Source organism: Sciurus vulgaris, assembly GCF_902686455.1.
Source record: "Sciurus vulgaris genome assembly, chromosome: 3".
Lineage (NCBI taxonomy): Eukaryota > Metazoa > Chordata > Mammalia > Rodentia > Sciuridae > Sciurus > Sciurus vulgaris.
In genome coordinates this window covers 57,300,914-57,324,158 of record NC_136463.1, presented here as the reverse complement: position 1 = coordinate 57,324,158, position 23,245 = coordinate 57,300,914, and the positions used below count along the sequence as shown (strand labels likewise).

At 53.3% G+C, this 23,245-nt stretch overlaps 3 protein-coding genes across 19 annotated transcripts in view; 1 reads left to right on the top strand and 2 right to left on the bottom strand.

Moving 5' to 3' along the window:
• The first annotated feature begins 533 nt into the window (after positions 1–533).
• On the top strand, positions 534–14,154 carry CHRNE (cholinergic receptor nicotinic epsilon subunit). Of its 3 annotated transcripts, none has more exons than XM_079132440.1 (12): positions 535–1,956; positions 2,198–2,340; positions 2,465–2,509; positions 2,634–2,743; positions 2,880–3,035; positions 3,480–3,580; positions 3,947–4,147; positions 4,223–4,337; positions 5,579–5,693; positions 5,782–5,968; positions 6,050–6,156; positions 6,241–6,490. In XM_079132440.1, exons 1-12 carry the CDS (start codon positions 1,911–1,913, stop codon positions 6,304–6,306), a joined length of 1,392 nt encoding a protein of 463 aa, XP_078988566.1. In that variant the 5' UTR covers positions 535–1,910; the 3' UTR covers positions 6,307–6,490. The 3 variants fall into 3 exon arrangements, with proteins under 3 accessions (XP_078988567.1, XP_078988566.1, XP_078988565.1); XM_079132439.1 differs by having other exon boundaries at positions 540–1,956; positions 6,269–6,490; XM_079132441.1 differs by lacking the exons at positions 6,050–6,156; positions 6,241–6,490 and adding an exon at positions 14,022–14,154 and having other exon boundaries at positions 534–1,956.
• On the bottom strand, positions 4,388–5,580 carry LOC306656878 (uncharacterized protein C17orf107). Its single transcript, XM_079132457.1, has 4 exons — positions 5,393–5,580; positions 5,079–5,288; positions 4,683–4,961; positions 4,388–4,599 (listed from the first exon to the last, which is right to left on the bottom strand). Exons 1-4 carry the CDS (start codon positions 5,456–5,458, stop codon positions 4,501–4,503), a joined length of 654 nt encoding a protein of 217 aa, XP_078988583.1. The 5' UTR covers positions 5,459–5,580; the 3' UTR covers positions 4,388–4,500.
• The window catches only part of MINK1 (misshapen like kinase 1), a 48,362-nt gene continuing 32,129 nt past the window's right edge, over positions 7,013–23,245 (bottom strand). Inside the window, exons 3-34 of one of the 15 annotated variants that reach the window (XM_079132413.1) lie at positions 22,272–22,328; positions 22,058–22,183; positions 20,408–20,518; positions 19,941–20,031; positions 19,376–19,506; positions 19,009–19,063; positions 18,773–18,851; positions 18,352–18,527; positions 17,830–17,899; positions 17,249–17,471; positions 15,097–15,213; positions 14,508–14,594; positions 14,080–14,298; positions 13,683–13,856; positions 13,119–13,319; positions 12,615–12,700; positions 12,373–12,483; positions 12,111–12,229; positions 11,794–11,882; positions 11,541–11,564; positions 11,254–11,417; positions 10,781–10,922; positions 10,562–10,699; positions 10,261–10,369; positions 9,710–9,877; positions 9,457–9,600; positions 9,129–9,263; positions 8,874–8,974; positions 8,644–8,793; positions 8,397–8,556; positions 8,166–8,305; positions 7,013–7,865 (exon numbers count right to left, since the gene is read on the bottom strand). In XM_079132413.1, the coding sequence (XP_078988539.1) occupies positions 7,782–7,865; positions 8,166–8,305; positions 8,397–8,556; positions 8,644–8,793; positions 8,874–8,974; positions 9,129–9,263; positions 9,457–9,600; positions 9,710–9,877; positions 10,261–10,369; positions 10,562–10,699; positions 10,781–10,922; positions 11,254–11,417; positions 11,541–11,564; positions 11,794–11,882; positions 12,111–12,229; positions 12,373–12,483; positions 12,615–12,700; positions 13,119–13,319; positions 13,683–13,856; positions 14,080–14,298; positions 14,508–14,594; positions 15,097–15,213; positions 17,249–17,471; positions 17,830–17,899; positions 18,352–18,527; positions 18,773–18,851; positions 19,009–19,063; positions 19,376–19,506; positions 19,941–20,031; positions 20,408–20,518; positions 22,058–22,183; positions 22,272–22,328 (3,981 nt within the window). In that variant the 3' untranslated portion in view covers positions 7,013–7,781. Of the gene's footprint in view, positions 7,866–8,165; positions 8,306–8,396; positions 8,557–8,643; positions 8,794–8,873; positions 8,975–9,128; positions 9,264–9,456; positions 9,601–9,709; positions 9,878–10,260; positions 10,370–10,561; positions 10,700–10,780; positions 10,923–11,253; positions 11,418–11,540; positions 11,565–11,793; positions 11,883–12,110; positions 12,230–12,372; positions 12,484–12,614; positions 12,701–13,118; positions 13,380–13,682; positions 13,857–14,079; positions 14,299–14,507; positions 14,595–15,096; positions 15,214–17,248; positions 17,472–17,829; positions 17,900–18,351; positions 18,528–18,772; positions 18,852–19,008; positions 19,064–19,375; positions 19,507–19,940; positions 20,032–20,407; positions 20,519–22,057; positions 22,184–22,271; positions 22,329–23,245 lie in introns of all 15 variants that reach the window. The other 14 variants (XM_079132402.1, XM_079132410.1, XM_079132411.1 and 11 more) reach the window with 14 other exon arrangements.

Genomic DNA, 23,245 nt, shown 5'->3' with positions numbered 1-23,245 from the left:
AGAATTGAGAAAGAATATGTGTGCCAACCATGTATGGTACAAGGAGGTGATCTGGGACCAAGAGATATTTTCTAGGGGTCTGAAATAGAAAGTAAGGAATGACAGGCAGTTAACAGTAGAAGCAGAGGCTTTAAGGAAGTATGGGAAATGTGCAAGAAGCCACAGGAACATGCTGGTCTTTGGATCCTTACTTGTAATATGGAAATTATAATGAGGGACCTCATAGACAACAGAAAGAGACCAAGAAATGAGGGACATGAAAGTATTTTGTGAAGACCAAAATTAACACAGGTGTATATAATCAATAAAGTTGATTAATACATCTCATGCATCATTGCCAATGTACTCATGTGACCTTGGACCACTGCTTTGCTGGATTGGTGTGTGGAAGTGGTGTCAGACATAAAAAGTGCCTATTTCAGGCCTGGGGCTGTAGCTCAGTGATGGAGTGCTTGTCTAGTATATGCTGAGGCCCTGGGTTCTGCCCCTAGCACTGCAAAAAAAAAAAAAAAGTACTTCTTCACTTGATTTCATTTCATTTTATTTTATTATTTTATTTTATTTTGGCATTGGGGATTGAACTCAGAGGCAATTTACCACTGAGTCACATCCCCAACCCTTTTTGTTTGTTGAGGCTAGCCTCTTGAGATCCTCCTGCCTCAGCCTCCTAAGTCACTGACTTTACAGGCATGCACCACCTTTCAGGTCAAGGGATCTGCATTTTAAATAAGCACTCCAGGTAAATGATGAGCGTGGTTTTAAGAAACAATGAACCTGAAGTGTTAGTACCTGAAATTCTAGCAACTCGGGAGCCTGAGGCAGGAGGATGGCAAGTTCCAGGCCAGCCTGGTGCTTTAATGAGATTCTTTGTCTCACAAAAATGAAAAAGGCTTGGGGATGTAGCTCAGTGGTAGAGCACACTGGGTTCAATCCCAGTACCAAAACAAAACAAAACAAAAACCAAAAAAGCTGGCGTGGTTATGCTGGCCTGTAATTCCAGCAACTTGGGAGGCTGAGGCAGAAGGATCCCAAGTTCAAAGCCAGCCTCAGCAATTTATCAAGACTGTCTCCAAATTAAAAATAAAAAGGGTTGGGGATGTGGCTCAGTGGTTAAGAGCCCTCTGGGTTAAATCCCCAGGACCCCCTCCCTCAAAGAAGAACAATGAAAGGATTAAGGTGTGTTTTTCAGGCAGCCAGGTGATGAACCCTGTACTATCACGTGTGGCCACAAGGTGGCAGCAGGGAGCACTAAGGGGGAATGGAACCTCTCCTAGGGCCACTCACACCAAGGGGACAGGGCTGGGCATATCTGAGAATCAGGTTGTCAAAGGACCTTGTATTGCAGCATGGTGGAATCTGTTATTGCTGACTGATTCCCTGTGACCACCCGTCTCATTATGCAGTCTTTATGAGAATGCTTTCTCAGACACTGCTGACAGGAACCGTTAGTGTGAATTTGGCAGGGTCATGGGTGGTCACAGTGTGTTTCATATGGGTGAATATGGGAGGCAAGGAGTATTTGCATGTCCAGATGGGTTCATCAGGCAAAGTTACCTGCACAGGGCAACTTACTCCAAGGACACCAGTGTGTGTTGAAAGCAGGGTCTCCAAACCCTGCTGTGGGCTTGTGGTTTCAGGTGCTTTTGAAAGCCTGTTCCTTTTGTGAAAGATTAGGTCTGCAGCTGGGGAGCTGGCTGAAGACCAGGCAAAGGATGCCAGAATAGGGTGGGGCAGTTGCCAATAGATGCAGCCAAAATGTCCCCAGCTGCAGTAGGGGTGGGTAGAGGATTAGGTGACAGTCCCCTAACCTAGCCCGGAACTAACACCCTCCTCCCTCTTGCTCATGCACCCTGGCCTCCCCCACCAACCCTGCCAAAGCTCAGAATAACTCAAGAGAACCAGACAGAAGGATGGCAGGGACTCTGCTTGGTGTCCTACTCCTCTTGGGCCTTGTTGGTAAGGACAGGGGTCATCGAGGCATGTGGATACACAGAAATACTGACATGAAGGGACTAGGATAGAGACCAAGATGTAGGTAGACTGAGACACAATATTTGGTCCCTAGGTGGGATATGGTTGGTTTAGGAGACAGGTATAGAAAGATACAGAGCCTCAGGGACCTGTGCAGACCCAGACAGTCAAAGAGGAGAGGAACCTCCTGCCTCTTTGTGACCCTTCCTTCTTGACTTTATCACAGTCAGAGGTGAGGGGAAAAATGAGGAGCTGAATCTTTACCACCATCTTTTAAACAACTATGACCGAGAATGCCGACCAGTGAAGAGGCCCGAGGACACTGTCACCATCACCCTCAAGGTCACCCTGACCAATCTCATCTCACTGGTAAGATGCCCCACTCCCACCGTGAGCCTAAAATCCCACTACTGGCCCCAACTGCTGAGCTCTGTCCTAAGGTTCATTTCTGGCGCTGAAATGCTGTTTCAATCATTCATTCTCCTGTCTGTAGAACGAGAAGGAGGAGACCCTTACTACCAGCGTCTGGATTGGAATTGTGAGTCAAATCTGGGGAGCAATGTGAGGTCTTGTCCAGGGGACCCCTTTCTCCCAAACTACTCTGAGGCAGTATCAGGTGGGAAATGCAGGGTATATGTTCTTCCGTCCCCCAACTCTTATAGGATTGGCATGATTACCGATTTAACTATAGCAAGGACGACTTTGGAGGCATAGAAATCCTGCGGGTCCCTTCAGAACTCGTGTGGTTACCAGAGATTGTGCTGGAAAACAAGTAAGGACCAGTCAGGACACCAGGCTAGAGGGAAGCCCGCCTCAGGGGTTGAGCTGGACTTGGGTGAGGAGGTTGGCTGGGTGCTTGGACCAGGGGTATGCATTTGTGTAAAAGCACGGTTTCCCTGAGCCCACAGTATTGACGGCCAGTTCGGGGTGGCCTACGACGCTAACGTGCTCATCTATGAGGGTGGCTACGTGAGCTGGTTGCCTCCAGCCATCTACCGCAGCACCTGCGCCATGGAGGTCACCTACTTCCCCTTCGATTGGCAGAATTGCTCTCTCATTTTCCGGTGGGAAGAGTTACTCACAGGCCGGGACGATTGTGGGAAGGGCCTGGAGCAGGGGGCGGGGAAAAATGGGGAAGTGGGATCCCTGAGACCTGGCTTTGTCTGGAGGTGGAGCCAGGCAGTGGAATGGGGTGGGTTTCTGGAGTTGGGTTCCAGCTAGGGTTGGAGCTGGCGGGCAGCTGTAGTCTTAGCTACTCAGGAGGCTGAGGCAGGAGGATTGTTTGATTCTCAGAGTTTGAGGCAAGCCTGGGCAACATAGCAAGACCCAGTCTCAACAAAACAAAGACAAAAGCAAAAAGGAAGCAGGGATGCAAACAGAGTGCAGGCAGGGTCTGTGTAAGGTGGTGGGGCCTTATCACCAGGCCGTATCCAAGCTTCCAGGGTGGGGCTCAGGGCAGGGACCCAGGTCCGAGTTCCTCGGTGGGGTCCCTGGCCCTGGTTCCACAGTTCTCAGACGTACAGTGCCAAAGAGGTGGAGTTCGTCTTTGCAGTGGATGAAGATGGCAAGACCGTTAACAAGATAGATATCGACACGGTGGCCTTTACTGGTGAGGTTCCCTCTTGCTCTGAAAAAAACCAATTCTAGAGGGGTCTAAAGGGGATTCTAAAGAGTGGGATTGCCCCACATCAGGCATCCTGAGGACTGATTTCGACAACTCGGCCTTAGCTTGCCCTTTTTCTGAAGTAATTCCTGACTGTCACTTTAGTTTTGTCTCCTCGCTTAATCTTTTCATAACCTCACTAAAAATGCCCTTTTCTGCCCCATGTCCATGGCCCAAGCAGTGCACCCTGGCCAGACAGCTGCATCCTTCTTGGCTAGACGTTACAGGTTTCCACAGTCAGGTGTGCATCCAGAGAGCAGCGCAGGATGCTTCACTTCCCAGAGCTGAGTGACTGTACCTCCTGTGCTGCAGAGAATGGCGAGTGGGCCATCGACTTCTGCCCGGGGTTGATCCGCCACTACGACAGTGGCTCCGCTGACAGCCCGGGAGAAACTGACGTCATCTACTCGCTAATCATCCGCCGGAAGCCTCTCTTCTATGTCATTAACATCATCGTACCTTGCGTGCTCATCTCTGGCCTAGTGCTGCTTGCCTACTTTCTACCAGCGCAGGGTAAGGAATAGCCTCAAACCTAAACTCTGGCTTGCTCCCGGGGTCAGGACTGCCCTTACCAGGTGTTCCCTCTAGCCGGCGGTCAGAAATGCACGGTTTCTATCAACGTCCTGCTCGCCCAGACTGTCTTCTTGTTCCTAATTGCCCAGAAAATCCCAGAGACGTCTCTGAGTGTGCCGCTGCTGGGCAGGTAAGGGTTCTGGCGTTGCCCACATTGGGGCAGGGCCAACGTGGAAGTCGGAGTTAGAACCCTTGGACTGGCACGCATGGGGGCGGGGCCAAGGGACGGCCTGGGTAGGGACTACGCCAAGACCAAAGGACTCTAGAATTAGCAGTCTCCTTCCCTCTTGGCTTTATTTGGACGCAGTGTGGGACTGGGTCAGTGGTGGGTTTTCTGGTTCCCCGTCGTCCTCACTGCTGCTGGACACCACTTTGATGTCTCCTGAGTATCTCTGGTGGGGGATAGCTGTTTTCAGTGTCTCCTCAGCCCCACCACCTCTGATCCTCAACGCACGCCCTCCCATCCCGAACTCACCGGTTCCCCGGGGATTCCAAGACCCAGCTGGCGTCGCCATTGTTGCAGGAATGAAGTGGACCCCTGCAGACCCCGTCCACACAAGCACAGCCACACACCCTGGGCCAGGAGCCTGGCGCTGGCGCCCGCTGTAGCCCCAGCTTGCCAAGCCCCCTGCCCGGCAGCCTGGGCTACCCGAGCCAGAGCTCCACCTGGATCCCCAGAGTCCGGGGCTAGGCCCGTGCTGCTGTCGCTGCCGTCCAGTCTCCACACCTCCTGCTGCAGCCACAGGGCTGAGATCTGCATTGGAGTTCAGGGGCTAGAGAGGATACGAAGATTCCACCCTTGCTGCCCTAATTCCCTTACCCAGTCCCTTCTTTCCGCATTCCTCCTCACCCCCTATCCCTAGCGCTGCACCTCTAACAAGGTGGCGCCAAAGTTAATGATGCTGGCAGCGGCTTCTCTTAGCACCAACACTAGGGTGGGCTTCCTGGCAGGCGGCTTCTCGGGCTTCTTGGGTTCCTGCGGCTCCAGGGACTTCAGTTCTCCAAACCTCTGCTCCAGATACTCGTGGGCTGCAGCCACAGCGAGTTCCAGTGAAGATAAAAGTGGGGGCTGGAGGGCCACCTGGAGAATGAGCAGGGATGGTGGAATCACCAAGTGTGGGGCGCTGGAGACCTCCCCAGAGGCTCCCTGTGTTGCCCTTGGGTGGACTGTTCACTTAGCCTCACCTCGGTGGAGCTGTGGAAGTGGTAGACCCACAGCAGAGTGTCCAGGGATCTCGGGGTCCCCTTCATGGCCGCCACAGGTGGTAGGACAGTAGGACCTCACTGAGGGGGAGCAGGTAGGGTTTGAGGTATGTTTGTGACGTCAGAGAAGCCAGTGTGCTGTAACGTAATGAATTCGGGAATCCTTAGGTATCTTATTTTCGTCATGGTGGTTGCCACGCTCATTGTCATGAATTGCGTCATTGTGCTTAACGTTTCTTTGCGGACGCCCACCACTCATGCCACGTCCTTCAGGCTGCGCCACGTAAGCCGCAGAGGAGGCTGTTCGGGTGGGGGAGGAACGTCTTGGAGTGGAAGGCGTGGCTTTGAAGTGATCCCTGCCCGCACCCCAGGTCTTATTGGAATTGCTGCCGCGTCTCCTGGGCTCTCGCCAGTCTCCTGAGGCTCCCCGGGCCGCCTCCACTCCAAGGCGCGCATCGTCGGTTGGCATATTGCTCCGCGCAGAGGAGCTGATCCTGAAAAAGCCGCGGAGTGAGCTCGTGTTTGAAGGACAGAGGCACCGGCACGGGGCCTGGACGGGTGAGCACAGTGGCCCGAGCCAATGGGGGCATCCGAAATGGAGGAAACCTAATGACCCAGCCGGATTTTTGCCCCTGCCAGCTGCCCTATGCCAGAGCCTGGGCGCTGCAGCCCCGGAGATCCGCTGCTGTGTGGATGCTGTGAACTTTGTGGCTGCAAGTACTAGAGAGCAGGAGGCCACTGGTGAGGTGGGTTAGGAGCCAGAGGCAGGGTGGGAAGCTACCGAGGCCTCCCACTAGCTCTTGTCCCTAACCCTTGCAGCTATTCCTTAGGGACTCAACTTTGCTGTCCCTTCCCCAGGAGGTGTCCGACTGGGTGCGCATGGGGAAGGCCCTTGACAACATCTGTTTCTGGGCTGCTCTGGTGCTCTTCAGCGTGGGTTCCAGCCTCATCTTCCTTGGGGGCTACTTCAACCAAGTGCCTGATCTTCCCTACCCACCCTGTATCCAAGCTTGAGCCGGAACCTGCTCCCTCTACAACTGTCCACACACCTCTAGCAGGAAATAGATTTTGAAAAGACAAGTGGCTACCACTACTGTATTATGTTTCCTTCCAAAGAGGTACCACAGTGACCATGTGGGCAGGCTGGCCCCTGTTCAGATGTCAGCAGAAGTGGAGGGCAAATGGTTCAGGTTTGCCCTCAGTTCACTCTTGCTGACCTCTGGGCTTTTCTCCAGCCTGGTCCTAGAGACACCAGGCCTATGAGCCTCTAAGTTATGTTTATCCAGTTGATAGCCATTAGGAGAGACCCCTTTGTAGGCCTTGCAGGAAGCCCTGTGCTTTGGCCTGACCCTGCCAGAATGAGTGGGGACCCAATACCCTTGGTGAAGGTCACCACTGAAGTTTTATGGCTGAGAATCCCCTGGCCTGCCATCTGTCATGTCTTCTAGGTTTTCTTGGCTTAGCCCACCCCACCTCCATAATAATCATCACACATTCCCCCCACCACACTCCCCAGCCCTATTCCCTCCATCCCAATGGTGCATGCTCTCCCTGGCTAGTATCCAGGATTGTGGGAAAAAAAGAATAATATGGGGTCTGAAATGGTGGGAGCTGGTTGAATTGTCTTTATTAACAAACGGGATATCCAAGGCCACTACATTGAGGAGGGGCAAGGGAGGGAGAAGGGCTACTTGCTGCTCACACTATATACAGATGCAAGCAAGGGGGCATGGAGGGTGAGAGCTTCCTGCTCCCTCCCTCCACCAGGGAAGGGGAGAGGCTAGAAGAGATGGGGGGTGGGAAGGGGGGAATGTTTTGGCTGGCGGGGTCCCCACTCCATTCCCCGGGGTTTAGGGGGAGGGGAATCATTAAAGTGCTTTCAGAAAATGAGGAAATGGTCCCTGCCCCTGGAGTGGCTGGTGACCCCCCCCTAGAACCTAGGGCCCAGTGACCCCCCCCCAGAGTCTGGTACATTCAAGGGGGGAGCCGGCTCCCCTGACGTGCAAATAAAGGGGTCCAGGGCCCTGCCCAGTCAGCAGCAGTGGGGTAAGGGATCTAAGCCCCAAGCACTCTCCTCTTAAATGGAGAAAGGGGGAAGGGGCAAGGCCCACTCAGTTCCTGGTAAGGGGAAGCTGTGTCCCTCCCCAGAAGTTGGGGACAGGCACAGTTGTTGGGAGAGAACATGTCAGGGAAGAGGATGGTCACGTGATCACAAAAGCATCAGGGGTCAGAGGTCACGTTCCCAGCAGGCTCCAGTGAATCAAACCAGTAAAAGCAAAAGCCCAGGGAGGGGAAATAGGGGCGGCCTGGGAAGTCTGGCTGTGGGGGAAGAGCTGGGTCCAGTGTGGGACAGCCCCAGCCCAGGGCCCCGTCACCAGTTCATGATGCAGTTACGGTTCAGAGTCATGAAGTAAACTTGGCTGCTGCCCCCGGAGCGAACTGAGGCAAAAAACACCTGGGTAGGATAGGAGAAGAAGTCACCAAGGGCTGGGGTGGGGGATCTCAATTAACTAGGGAGATACAAGGAAGTAATAAAGAAACTGCAGAGAGACTTGGGTGCCTCATCCAGCCCCAAAGAAAGGCAGAGGTATGCTACCAGATCCCAGGGCAGGGGCATCATTGAAGGGGCGGTAAGACAGATATTATGCCCACACATTGTGTTTTCAGAGGGGTCTCCTTTCAGGAAGACTCCACAGTCATTCCCTCCCCCAGATCTCTGCCCAGGGACCTTTAGATAAGAGAAAGAGCCTCCCACCTTGTCATTCCGCTCACACAAGAACTTGAGCCTCTGGGCCCGTTTGTGCATGAAGACCCCGTCCAGGTGGCCCGTCTCCACAGAACGGATCTCAATGGCTTTCTCACCCCAGCCCATTATCTGGTTGGAGCAGATGTAGGCTGTGGGGGGAAGGTCATAGAGAAGCAATGAGCTGGCCACTCTACTGTGCCACCTGAGGGGCAAGTGGCTTGAAGGGTGGCCATCACTCACCCACGGAGGTGGGCATCTCTCCCCACTGCAGCACCACATCCTTAATGATCCGCCCATATGTGTTGACATAGACACCCTCATCCTCGTAGCACAACAGCATCTCCATGCCATCAGTGTTGGGGAGGAAGATGATGGCGTGGGGTGTGATCTGGCACTGGATCTGAGGAGGAAAAGATGGGCTGGGTCCTCGTGGCCTAGTGCCCAGACTGGGTTGGTCCTACTCTCCCTACAGCCCCACCAAGCTCACATGCACAGGGATGTAGATGTCATAGCTGTTCCCCGAGTCAACATCCACAGCGTGGAAGCCGGCGCTGGAGCCATAGATGACTTTGAGCCGCTGTCCTTCCTCTACTGTCAGGTCAACCAGCAGAGGGCGGTGAGGGAGGTCAGCAAAGGACTGTGGAAGAGAAAGGAATTAGTGGGACAGGTGGAAAAGCTAGACCTTGAAAAGTTGTCATGGGCTGAGGCTGAGATTACCTTGAAGGCCATGAATTTGTGGTAGGGCTTGGGGGCCCAGGCATACACCTCCACTGAGTTCTTCAGGGCAATGACCAGGAACTTAATACGCTCGTATTTCACTAGAGGCAGAAAAGAAAGAAAGATGCAGGAACTTCCTTTCTCAGGCCCTTCCCCAAGTTTCACCAAGCCCAGGACCATGTATCCAGCTTTGAGGCTCTCCCAGCATTTAGCCCAGGCTCTGTTTCTCCCTGGCCACTCTGCTGACATCCTCACCAACACGGTAGTGCCCGCAGCCCTCCATGTCTCCCACAGTTGTCCAGCCCTGCTTCTTCTCCACTTCTGGGTCATTGTGCAGAATCTTGTTCCGGAGCCAGGACAGGTAATACACCCGCAGTTTGTTCCTTTTCCCTGAGGGGTGGACACACATACACACACTCCCATCCTCATTGGAGGTCCAGCTGCTGCCTCCTCACCATCCTGTCTACATACCACAAGTATGGCCCCACCTTCTGGCTCCTGGACCAAAGTTGCCCTCCTCCCCAGGCTGAAGATGGTGACAAATTTGAGGAGCTGAGCCCCTCCCCCAACTCCACCTACATACCTGAGATGGTGATGAGCAAGTTGAGCCCTTCCAGGACGTCCATTTGCTGGAAGCGTCGCCGCCCAATGAGCCCATACACCTTGCCCTGCCCACTTCGGTCCAGCAACATCAACCCATTCTCTGTGCCCACCAGCAGGTTGACCCCTGAAACAGGAGCCCCCGGGCAGGTCAGAGGGAGAGCCAGGCCCCCTCACCTAACTGTGAGCACAGAAGCCACATCAGACCCCTCTTTAGCCTTCTTGGCCTGGCTTACCCCAGAGGGCTGCACAGAGGATCTCAGAATTGAATCGTTTCTTGTACTTGCGAATCTCGGGAGTTTCACTATGAGCCCGAGTGTTGGTGGGGTTCACGTTGACCACAGAGCCCTTCCTCACATCGTACTGCAGCTGATCGAGCCGACCACCTTCTCCACCCACTAGGGCTACCAGAAAGAAGAGGGAGGGAGGGTAGGCTAAAGCCCTCTCACCTGTCTGTTTACCTCCAACCCCCTACAGGTGGCCTTGGCACCTCAGAATATTCAGAAGTGAAGGGAAAGACTGCTGAACAAGGGGGTACATAAAAGAGATTTCAAGTTCCAGCTGTCATACATCCATTTTGTACTTTTGCCCAGGTTTCTTGCCACCACTCTGAGCATGTGCCTCCTCTGTCCAGGGGTCTCAGAAGTTCTCCCACCTCTGTGCTGGGGCAGGAGTTGAGGTCCAGAGGAGAGTTCCTGCTTGCACTTTGTAAAGCTACATCCTCAGGGACACCTGTGTTCCCTTCCAGGCCATCTCTGGACCCCACCCCAGGTAGATGTTTCCTCACCTGTGATAGGAATGGTGTCCCCACTGCCTCCCGGCTGGTAGATTCCTAAATCCACAAACATCGTGAAGGAGCTCTTGCCTGGGGCCTTTACCAGTCCACGAGACTGGTACTGTTGAGAGGGGGGCAACAGGCAAACAAATGAGACCCTCACCTGTGGCCCTGTCCCTCTCTTGTTCCCAGGCCTCAGGTACCCACTGAGAAGCTCGCAGTGCCCAGCCCTGCCTACTACCGTGCCCCCGCACCTCCAGCTCTCCTGCAATTTCAGGGCTCTTGCCCTATGGACCTGTTCCAGCCCACTTACGTCACTGCCCCCATCCTTGGAGGGGGGGCTTTGCCCTTTGCTGTTCTCGGTGGGTGAATGGCTGGGCTGAACCACGTCTGGAAGATTTGTGTAGCCATTGCTGTCAGCATGCAGCAGGCTTCGCTCCTCTTCAGGAGTCTGAAGAACAGAGGAAAGGGTTGGTGCTGCGACAGAGGATGGTACGCCACAGGCATGGGGAAGGGTGAGAGACCCACTCACACGCTGAACCACCATGGTGCCACCCCCGTATGGGGGTTGAGTCCCAGCTATCTCCTCGACGTCATGAACCACCATGGTGCTGACACTGTCTGTGTCTCCATCACTGCTGTGGGAGAGAGGAAGGTGGCCCTCCAAGTCCTGCCTGCCACACACAAGTGCCACAGGAAGCAGAGAGCCAGGGACTCAGGCTTCCAGTTTCTCTTCAAAACATGACCTGCTCAGCCCTCACTAAGCAGTTAGGCACTCTCTGCATGGTACCCAGAGCAGGTTGGTGCAGAGGCACCTGGAAAGTCCCACCCACAATGGACAGCACAGTGGAAGAGCAGAAACCCCAAACCCCCACCTGATTCTCTAGACAGAATGGGGACCACCTTCCCTCAGACCTGTCCACAGCCCCACCCCTCCTCCCGCCTGCATCCCTCTTCTCCCATTTCTCTGATGTGGGAGGCCCCTGCCCCCAGGACACGCCATACCGGCCTCCAGGCGTGTCTCTGCTCCCCTCTGATGGTTCACCATCACCTTCTTCCTCATCATCTTCGCTGCTCTCCACCTCCTCACTGGATGATGAATAGTCCATGGCTTTCTTGGGAGGCCGGGGGGCCTCGTCCAAGGTTCGCTCTTTGAGTAACACAAAATCCTGCAGGGGAGGAGAGGCATGAGGGGAGGACAGAGAGGGATCAGGGCAGAGGCAGTACAAAGGGCACCAGTGCAGACCAGGGCAGGAAGCAGGAGAGGGCTCCCGCAGAAGCCCCTCACTAACCTCACCAATGGCTCGCTTATAGCTCTGGGAGGGGCCGCAGGGGAAGAAAGGCAGCCAAGAAGAGGCAGAAGAGAGGGTAAGAAAGGTTAGTGATGTGGACGTGACATCCATGATCCCCATAGTCTTTAACCTCATGTGCATTAGTGAAGGCCCCCCTGACACCCAGCCCCCTGAGGCTCTGGAGGCTCCACATCCTGCCCCTAAGCCCAAGACCAGGATAAGGCAGGGCCACGCCTGCTACCAGATGACTCACTGCGGGCCGGCCTGGCCGTGAGCGGTGGTCATCAGGCTTGGCTTTGTTCCCAGGGGAGAGCACTGGGGAGCTGTCCAGTTTGGTGGAGGCTGGACACAGCAGGGTGGGAGAAGGGTGGTCACTGACACCTGGACAGGGAATGGCTTCAGGCCCATACCCTGGGCTGATCCCTTGGCCCTGAGCCCAGAGCTCAGCAACATGTTCCACGTCCAACCAGGTCCCTCTCACCCCATGGGTGTTCCAGTTCACAAAGGCAGGCCTGTCTTGATCAAGACTGTCCAGACCCAGCGCAGGCCATCCGGCCCTGGCTTACATACCTCCCACTCGGTTTCGGTTCCGCTCCAGCGAGCCAGCCTGGGGGAGGTGCCCATGAGAGGCCGGGAGGACGCTGTCCGAACGCTCCCAGCCAGGGTCACTCCTCCTGAGGTCAGGGTTACTGTGAAGAGGCAGAGTCAGGGTCAGGGAAACAGGTGCTTCCCTCCCTGGGGTGTCAAGCTACACTGTAAAGAAAGCCATCACCAAAGGGAAGCAGGTGGCAGAAGTGAGAGGTGGGAGTGAGTGGAGGGTCAACTCCATTACCTAGAGGCGTTGGGCGGGCCAGGGGGCTGAGCAGGGGGCCCTGGAGGCTTGGGGGTGCCCCGCTCTGCCCGCCTTTGCAGATAGATTTGCCAGGCGGAGTTGCTGCGAGGTCTGTGGAGGGAGCACAGGGTGCCGGGCAAAGGGACTGAGGTGACTGGGTCAGGGCTTGCCCACCCCTAAGTGGGTAATTTGGTAAAGTCCCCTACTCCCTAGGCTGCCACCTGACCCCAACCAGATGTTACCTGGCACGGACAGCTTGAGCTGGCCGGGACCCTCCGGCCCCACTGGTGTTAAGGGCAGTGGCAATAGATGAGGTCCTCTGAGGCACCTGGAAAGGAGAAAGTGCAGTCAGCCCACCCTGAGCCAGCCCTGCACGGGCACTACATAAACAACTGACCATCTCTGCAGCCCTGAGAGGTGTGGTCCCTGGCTTTTCTGGAAGTTAGTAAGTCCTGGTTACGAAGCTACAAGATGGCAGAGCTGGGATTCTAACTCAGAAGGCTGCCCCAGAGTACTCGAAACACCCAGGTGTTTTTCCATCCCCACAGTCAGTCACAGGACACAGCCTGTGCCTTCACACTCTGTAACTGGTTTACCTGGCACGGCAGGGGCCAAAGCCACTGCCTTCTCTTTTTCTTCCCTAAACTCTATAAACTCTCCACCTTATGTGCCCATCTGTTTTCCTTCCTTTCCCTCCTGTCACTATTCTCTGCTTTTTCCTGGTCCCCCAATAGGGCTGTCCTTACCTTGGGTGGGGCCTCATTATCTGGCCGGACCCAGGTGGGGGGGTTCGGGCCGGGTCCAGGCCCTTCAGAGGTGGGGTCTGAATTCTGGCGAATGACAGCTCCTCGGGCACTGGGCGTGGCAGCTGGTGTCGGGACTGCTGGGTCAGGGTCGTGGGAGGCTGGGAAGGCAGCCAGGTTTCGTGTGGGCTGGTCCTGCAGGGACTGGGATCGGGGTACAGGTGCTGCATATGGCTTCAGTGGGACCCGGTGTGCCACCAGGCTCTGCAGGGAGAGACCAGGAGGGTGGGCTGCCTGCTCTGTGGCACATCCCCACCTGCCAGTTGGGGTCAGGGCTGAGAAGAGGGATTTCTTGCCCCCTTGTCAAAGGACAAGGGGTTTCCAGAGCCCAAGAACAGACAGAAATACATCCAAGCTCCTAGCAGCAAGCAGATGACTGTCTCTGCCTTTGTGGTCTTTGCTCTATGATCCTGCTAAGACTCCAGTGAACATATGTATGGAAGTGGACATGTGTACTCAGCGTGACTACCTATGTGTGTATGTTATGACAGGAATGGGGAGACTCACCTTGTGTGGTCCCTCCTGGGGCTCCACCGGCCTCTGCATAGGAGGAGTTTGGGAAAGGGATCCTGGAGGGCCAGGAGAGGCCTGGGGGGCAGGGGGCTCTGGCCCTGTGCTGCTTGGCTTTGTCTTGGCCAAGGGAGAGTTCTGCTGCTTATTCATCCTTGTTCTTTCTTCCACCTATGATACAAAGGGCTGTCAAGCAGGCCAACTTTTGCCTTCCTGGTCTCAAAATGTAGATTCCCACCTACTCTAACAGCTCCAGTCCTACAGCCTGTGTTGGGTGCTCCCTTCTGCTAATCAATGCCCACTACTGTGGAAAAACTGCTTTTTTGCACTCTCCAGGGCTGGAGCAGTGGGGCTGATGGATGGAGCCTCAGGAGGCAAAGAAGGCAGTGAGTACCTCTCGGGCCCAGGCTGGCTTATCGGCAGGATTAATGCCTCGACCGTAATGATACAGAGGCTTCCTGTCCCCAGGTAGGATCTGCTGCTGCTGTTGCTTCTGAAGCTGCTGCTGCTGCTGCTGCTGCTGCAAGGACTTGAGGTAGGCATGCTCCTGCTGCAGCTGCCTCTGGAGCCGTTCTGATTGCCGCTGCTCCTCCAGCTGCTTCCTCTTGTATTCCTGGGCCCAAGGGTAGGGAGAGAGGGCTCAGCAGGGTGTGACCCTGGAAGTTAGAGCAGGCATGCCCTTTCTTTCCTCCAACTGCCTAGACAAGAGCTGCTTTCCTGTGAAATCTTGGGTGAGTCCCTTCCCCTGAAGTGTTCCCATCCCAGTCCATCAAAGCAGCTCTGGATGGCATCTTCCCAAAGGACACTGAGGGACCCCATTACCAGCAGTAGGGCCTGTTCCTGGAGCAGCTGTTGCTGAAGGATCTCGAGCTGTCGCTGCTCCTCCTCTAGCCTGTGACGAATATATTCCTGGGGGGCGGGGGTGGGGTGGGGGCACAGGGCAGGGAAAGAAGGAGAGGCAGCAGAGGAGGGGCAGCAGCAGCGGCGAAGGGAGCGATCAGCAGGGTGAGGATGAGGAGGAGCAGCGGAAAATGAGCCCCGGGGTAGGGGTTGGGGGTGATGCAGTACAGATGGGAAGAAGAGGGCACAGGGAATGAGGAGGAAGCAGGTGGGGACCATGAGGGAAGGTGCAGGAGAGGAGTCAGGGATGGTTAGAGAGATGGGGAATGAAGGCACAGAGACAGGAGGAGGGCAGGGAGCCAGGGTTGGGGGTTGAAGGGTGGGAGAAAACAGAGAGAAAGAGTGAAGCTAGAAAAGATAGGAGGAATCTATGGGTAGGGGAGCCAAGGGGGAAGGGCACAAGGGAGCAGGGGAGGCAGGCAGCAGGAGCAGGGGGAGGGTGGACAGGGAGGACGGGGTGAACAGGGTGGAGAGGGAGGCGGGTGTGTACGTGTGCGCTGGCGGCCCGTACCTGCTCACGCTCTGCCTGCCGCCGTTCCTCCTCCCTCCGCAGGGCCTGCATGTCCTCCAGTCTCCGCTGTTGTTCCTTCTCCTGCAGCTTCCTCTGCTCTCGCTCCCGCCGCTGTTGCTGTGAACCAAGGAGGAAGTGGTCTATGGACCATGCCAGATGCTACGATGACAGCACAGCCCTGGAAAGGGGAGCCTTCCATGAACAGCAAGAGCAGGTCTTCTTGCTTGCTAGGGATGGTGGAAAGGACAGCTTTAACATGTTTCTGCAAACATACCTGCCCCTGTACCAGAACTGCAAGGGCTTGGCTTGGGGGAAAATGGGAGCATGGGACCAGAGGCTGAGAGCTGACTGCTGTCCTTGGAGTAGTCTGAACTGGATGACACCTTCCTCTATCCATTACTCTACCAAACAACGAACAAAACCAAGGTTCATCAGCAAAAAACCTCAGCGCCCCCAACTCCTGGTTTCAAATCAACCTCTGCCTGGAGTACAAATACAGTGGGTACTAGTGATAGGCGTTGGCCACTAGAGGGCACCAGGTAGCCATACACAGAAAAACAACCTTTGGATTTAAGAAACTGCCTTGACAACTTCATAGCCCCAGGTTGCCTGTGATTTTTCAGAATATTCCTGACAAATAAGTCTGGGTCCCTCTAAACAACAACAAAAAGTCAAGCTCAGCCCTGGGGTCCTTACATTTGGAGGAACTTGCGCTTGTTCTGCAATGAGTTGCTGGTGGCAGCCTTCTCCAGAAGATACCTTGTTACCCCAGATTCTGTTACAAGCTACCAAGTATTACACTTAATAAAAAACTGAGGAAGATTCTAGCAGGCTTTCTTATAGATTAGTTTTTGTTCTACAGAGATAGGAGCCTGCTTGGGAGAGTAATAGGTGGTGTGGATCTGTATAAGTTCCTTACCTCTTTTTTAAGCCCAGCTACAAACTTTGAAATTAGGTAATTAATTCAACAAAAAAATACATTCATTTAAGGCACTTAAAAAACAATCTGTACTCTCTGACCCCTGTAAAATAAATAATTTAAATATGTATGTACATGCAAATATATTTTAATTGGTTAAAAAGATAGAAAAACTACACTTTTTTAAAAATAAGATTCTGGCTGGGTGTGGTGGTACACACCTATAATCCCAGTGACTTGGGAGGCTGAAACAGGAGGATCGTGAGTTCAAAGCCAGCTTCAGCAAAAGCAAGGCACTAAGCAACTCAGTGAGACCCTATCTCTAAATAAAATAACAACATCAAAAAAAATAGGGCTGGGGATGTGGCTCAGTTGTTGAGTGCCCCTGAGCTCAATCCCTGGTACCAACAACAACAAAAAGATTCTAGTGGCACAGGCCTGTGATCCCAAAGGCTCAGAAGCTGAGGCAGGAGCATCATGACTTTAAAGCCAGTTGCGGCAACTTAGTGACACCCTGTATCTAAATAAAATGTAGAAAAGGGCTGGGTATGTGGTTTAGTGGTAAAGCACCCCTGGGTTCAATCCCTGGTATAAAAAAAAGATTCTCCATTAATTAAAATGAATTTCCCCCACTCGTCTCTAATTAACCCAAACTGAAAAGAGTACTTTATAAAAACATCAAAGCCAAAATAACCCAAGAGTAAAAGGAGACTTTGAGGGGTCTTTTTCACGTTCAGAGCAGATCAGCAGCACATCTGACAGTAATATGCACTCAAGCACTTATATGTACAGATCCCTGGCTATCTGAGACTGTCAGTTCATGGAACCAGATAAACGCACAGTAGAGGTTTATAGCAGAAACTAAGAGAGGAGTAGTCTTGTCCTAGGAAATGGCAATGGCCTTTCAGAAGTCATGTCTTCTCTAAAGGATGCTGACAGGACAACTACCACACAGGGCTGAACTGGTGGAGACCTAGGCCTGGAAACCGAGACTCTAATAAGAGAAGATAGAGCTTCTGTAGAAACATCTGGGGGCTGGGGTTGTGGCTTAGTAGTAGAGCCCGTGCCTAGCACGTGTGCGGGACTGGGTTCGATCCTTAGCACCACATAAAAATAATTAAAAAAAGAAAGAAAAGTCTGAAAGAAGAGGGTTGGGACGACTCAGCTCGATCCTTGCTCTTCCTGCTGCCTTAATGGAACCATGGATAGGACCAGGGCAGAGGTCAGCCCCACCTCTTCAACCCGCCGCCGCTCCTCCTTCTGCTCCTCTATGCGACGCTGCCGCTGGTGTAGCAGGTGTTTGATGTGCGCCTCGGGGTCTCGCTGCTGCTGCTGCTGCAGCTGCTGCTGCAGCTGCTGCTGTTGCTTTAAAGCCTCAGAGTTGCTCTTATTCTCCTGCTGGAGTCGGAGGAATTCCCTGCGTAGTGTGGACTCCCCAGGCACATTCATGATGGAGCTGGGTCAGTGTCACAGAGGAATGCTGGGTCAGAACCTGCTTGTTTCCCCTCATCCTTGGGGTGCCTGTCTGGGTGATTTAACTACCACAGAGTCTGCCTCTGGCCACTCCCAGGGGGCCAAGAGATTTGTCTTCAATATTCCAGCCTGCACCCTCTTCATCCCTGAATCATGCCCCTCCTCACCTCTTGCTCATTCATTCATTTTATCTCTCAGGCACTCAGGGAATCAGTTTATATAGGCCTCTACCTTTCTGTGCCACCACCACCAGACTGAGAGTCCCCAAAGCCAAGGATCACTATTGTCCCCTCAGACAATACAGGATGGCCCCAATTGTTACCTCTACCTGCCAAACCCACCTTGGTTCTCCTTCCTCTCCATGACTGTCATCTTCTTCTTCACTGCCACTATACTCATATTCAGTCTCCTCTGCAGGGGAGGAGATCACTGCTGTTTCTTCATCGAGTGGCCCAGACCCCACCCTGGACTAGGGAAACCTTAGATAGTGATAACCTGTAAGGTCTGTCTGGATGACCAGCACCCAGAGCAGTGGGAGGCAGGGTCTCAGGTTTGGGCCAGGACAGAGAAGGGGCTAGGTCCCACAGGAGGTGGGATGGGGCAGATGTGCACATGCACTAACACATGCAGGCACTCAGTGTGAGGTTTGCTAGGATGTGAAAGGGCAATCCTCATTTGGCAGGTTGACTCAGATCAATTGGTTAAAAACCCATCTGGGGCTGGAAGTTTAGAAAGGAGATCTTAGAGAAGGAGAGCTAAGGCCTGGGAGGCAAGTATGAAGCAGAGCCTGGAGGCATCAGGGCTGAAGGGAGTTGGGGTTGAGGTATCTCCTAAGACCTACCACTTCCCACCTGTCCACTGACCTTTCTCACCCCGCTTCTTCCGGGACCGGTCAATGTGGTCCTTAAGCTGGATGCGGACCTGCCGCTCCGTGGGCTGGTCACGGATGAAGGGAAACTTTAGTAGCTGTTCTGTTGGTGGGCGGCTCAGATAAGTCTTGATGAGACATGTGTCAATGAAGTCAATGAACTTCTTAGACCTGGAAACAGTGGTGGCTCACACTAGGAGGGCCTCCTTTGGAAGGGGAGGGTTGCAGGAGGAAGAGAGTGGACCATTCACCCAAAAGCCACCCTGACTTTCCTCCTGGCAGCTCCACATTCCAATCTATCACCACCCACACCTCTTCCATGGGGCAGATCAAGCCTGAACACAGAAGGGTATTAGAGTGGGGGTCACCCTGCACAGAAACCTTCCTTTCCAGACCCTAAACCCTCAGAGACTTACCATTTCTTGGACTTGAGCCTGGGTGGAGGGTTCCGAGGGATGAGGAAGAGGGCTCGCATTGGATGCATGTCACACAGAGCTGGGACAAAGAAGAGACACCATCAATCCCTTCTCTACACCAAGGGCCCAAAGGACCTCGCCTTGACATGACCTCCCAGGACTATCTCCTCCCTATAGCCACTCTCTGGTCCCCCACCCTTCCTTCCCATCCTACCCAGGACAGACTCAGCACTTACGGGGGGCTCCCTCTGCCATCTCGATGGCTGTAATTCCTAGAGACCAAATGTCACTCTAAGGAGGGGAGAGAGGAAGGGACAGGTAAATATTCCTGACAATTCTCCCCAGTAACCTTTCTCTGCCTGTCATCTCCAGCCCATTTAGAATCCCTTCCTGGTCCACTCCCCTTCCTGAGGCCACTGTTCTCCAAATTATCTTGTCTTCCCATCTATAATTTCCTTGCTATAAAACATTCCTTACTATTAACTCTACCACATTTTCACTTTGTTCCCCTCTGTTCATGTACCCAGACTTTTAACCTACCCATCATGCCCATCTTACTCCCTGCCCTTTGAGGGCCCCATGCTCCCACTTTCCACTTCATACCCTGTAATCATAGGTGGCATCAGGGTTCTCATCACAGGCGATAACCTCAGGGGCCATCCAGTACGGGGTACCAATGAAAGTGTTCCGCCTGCCCACAGTGCGATCCAGCTGAGCACTCACCCCAAAATCCACTGTGAGATGGGGGAAGGGAATGTCAGCACAGGGAGTCCCCATCTGCTCCCTTGAGTCAGGTCCTGTGTACACAGCATCTGAGGCAGCTGAAGCCCTGGTCCCATCTCTGAGAGTGGTCAGAAACCCTTAGCACTCTCCCCATCAATATCCTGGAGAACTTGACAAGCCTTCCTATATCTTGGGGATCAAGGGACAGCATCCCAGGCAGCAGGGGTCTCCCTCTAACAGTTGCATAGCACTGGGAGCCCTTGGCAGGTGAGAAGCTTCTCAAAGGCTTTTCAGTGGAAGGCAGGAGGGAAGCATCCCGGGGCAGGATATGGGAGAAGAGGAAGCAGACCTCCTCAGCATATAGGCATTGAACCTGAGTCACCAGAGGGAAAAGGGGCCCCCCATTCTCTGTCCAGTGGGAGGGCCTCACAGTGGACCAGTGTACCTAGCTTGACCTCCGCATTCTCTGTCAGCAGCACATTCTGCCCTTTGATGTCTCGATGGATCACCTTGTGGGCATGGAGATGGGCCAGACCCTGGGACAGCAGAGTGGAGAACATCAGCCATGGTGTTGGAGGGTGTGAGAAAGAACAAGGAGGTGAGCTAAAGGTGCAGACCTTCCCCACCCAGACCTCAGATACAAACTGAGCTGCCCTGGGAGGAGCTCCCTGGTGGCTCACTCCCTGTGAGGCCCCAGCAGCTGCAGGGTTACAAGTGGAGAAGTGGCAGAGCTTGGAGTTTGTCTCCTCCAATAGCCTGAGAGCTCCCAAGGTTGGGACCCTGTCTCCGCCCCCATGCTCCTTAGAGTGGGCAGTTCTCTTTCCCTGGTGTGGGGATGGTGTATGCCCACGCAGAAGTTCTGGTTAGGGTGGCACAGGGGGAGGATGTGGGGGGAGGGAGCCTTGAGCTCACCCTGAGAATCTCCCTGCAGATGTAGGCAATACAGTCCTCCTTCAGGGCATTCCCTTTTGTGTTCTTTACCAGGTCGGTCACTGAACCAGCACCACAGAACTCCATCACCAGCTATGTCCCAGGAAGGCACCGGAAGGGAAAGTATTCATCAAGCAAGGCCTCTGCCCCCTGCCAGACCTCTGGAGGAGGACCAGAAACCTTGGGCCAGAATTGATCTAGGTCAGACAGCAGGAACTGCCTGATCCCTAAAAGGCATAGAATATCCTGAGATCAAGAGAGAAAGAACAAGGAACATAGCTAGGAAAGAACTAGCAGGTACATTTTCCTTGAGGAAGGGCCCAAGGCTTTCATCAGATTCTCAGTGAGATCCCCAAATCCAAAATAGTTATGAACTAGTGCTCTGCCTACTGGTTACAGTGGTGGACAACTGTGATCTCAGCAACTTGGGAGGCTGAAGCAGGAGGAATGTAAATTTGAGGTCAGCCTCAGCAACTTAGTAAGGCCCTAAGCAACTTAGCAAGGCCGTGTTTCAAAATAAAAAATATTTTATTTGGTGATGTAGGTCAGTGGTTAAGAGCCCTTGGGTTTAATCCAAAAAAAGAAAAAAAAAAAAAAAAAAAAAAAAAAAAAAAAATATATATAAATATAAATAAGTAATAAATAAGCTCAGTTATAAAGTACCCCTGGGTTCAATCCCCAGAACTGCAAAGAAAAAAAAAATGGATGGGACATGTATATTTGCTATTCAGTTGAAATAATTTGCATGTGTCCTGAGTCTGGGCCTGTATCTGGGGCAGGGGAACACAGTGCCCAATAAGTCCAGAAGAGGGCGCCCAGCCACTAGCACCTAGCTGCTAGTCCTCAATGATCCGCCACCACACCCACATCTGGCAGGTTAACCTGTTAATCACCTTCGTGTGTATGAATGTGTGTGTTCAGAAAGTCTAAGAGCCTTTAAGGCCAGGACCATGGCTCATGCTCTGTACAGGATGTACATATTCTGTACAGGATATACAGAAGGTGCTTACTAAGTACTTGCCTGGCTGACTGCTGGAAGGGGAGGCCTGGCATGAGCTCCCAAACTCCCAAAAGCCATTGCGATGCTGCCTGCTGCTCTCCCCTCAGGGCCGGGTGCAGCACCACAAAGGGTGAGGCTGGGAGAATCCGTTGGCACCAGTGCTCAGGCTAGGGAGGGGAATGACTCTTAAGAATGTTCTGGGCCAAGAGGATTCTGGGTGGGCTCTGGTAGAATAATTATCCAAAAAGGCTGTGCACTGCTGGAAGGGGTCTGAGTCCTGTCGTTTCTAATAGACACTGATTTTGAGGGTCCCTCTGAAGCTATGCTTAAAGGCAGGAAAACTGAATGACTAACTGCCCCTTATCTCTTCTAGCCCTTACCAGTATTCTACTGCTTGTCAGACTGCTCAGGGCAAAAATGGGGGCAGACACCGGGCTGCAGTGTGTGTGCAGGGCTGGATGTAGGGTCCATGTGAGTCATGAGGTCCCTCTGGATCCAGAGACAGAAGAGGCTGTGTACACTGAAGGGTGGGCTGGCAGGCAGAGACTCTGGACACTGACCCTGATTTCCACACAAATAGCCTGAGGGGAGGCAGGGAAGTGTGGGAGGGGCAGGCAGCAGGCATTTCTCACCCAGAGCTGGTCATCATTCCCAGGCGGGCTCTTCTTGATAAAGGCTCCATAGTAGGTGGCAATGTTGCGATGGTGAGAATACTTCTTCAACATGTTGATTTCCTGTTTGATCTCTTCCTCCTCGTCCTAGGTGAACATGAGGAAGCAAGCCTGGGTGACCCCTATATCCCTCCATCGATGTCCAGCCTACCCTCTGCCCTGTTCTGCTCCCTACCTCTGTGACATCCATGACCTTGATGGCAGCCAGCTGCCCAGTCTTGACATGCCGACCCTGTAGGACAGAGAGGAGAGTGTGGAGGGATCCAGGTCTGTACTCAGAGAACAGACCAACAGGGAAGGCTTGATTCTGGGAGAGGTCCTGTCTTTTAGCTTTTCTAGTCTTAGAAGAATGTGCCCCTCATTGTGATCAGATGCCTTAGTATACCTGTTGGTCACAGATAAGCTGGGTGTGGTGGCACATGCCTGTAATCCCAGCAACTCGGGAGGCTGAGACAGGAGAAGCAAGTTCAAGGCCAGCCTCAGCAACTTAATGAGACTGTCAGCAACTTAGGGAGATACTGCCTCAGAAATAAATAAAATAAATAAATAAGAACTAAGATGTGGCTCAGTGGTAAAGTACCCTGGGTTCAATGCCCAGAACCAAAACTAAGCAAACATAAAAAACATGTTGGTCATAGACAGCAGAGGGAGAGAGAGCTTCTGAGCCACTGTGGCCAACGCTTCTTAGACTGGACTTCCAAGCTACAAAGATGAAACTCGACAAAGATAAAGCCTGTCCTATAAAAAACTCGAGCGTGACAGTCACTGCTATCCTGTTCCAGCTCTACTGATTTGGTGTTTCCGCAGATGATAACTAGAGCAGGAGTGAAAGACCCTTCTCCATTCTAGTGGAGGTAGCTGGGGGAGGGGCTGCCTCTCTCATCTCTATGTGAGACAGAGTGCCTGGTGCTTTCCTGGCACGCCCACTCTAGACAGGAGGCCTCTACCAGCAGCAAACCCATCCCGAGGCTTTTTACTGCTGCCAACAGGGGAAGAATAGACACAGCTTAGGATCTTAAGGAACTTGGGGAAACAGGGACACAGGGACCCAATGATATGAGCCAATGCTCTGTCATCAGTCTTAATGGGCGGAAACTTCCCCTTTTTGACTGTGCCAGCCATTCCCTATCCTCCCCCACCATCCTTCTG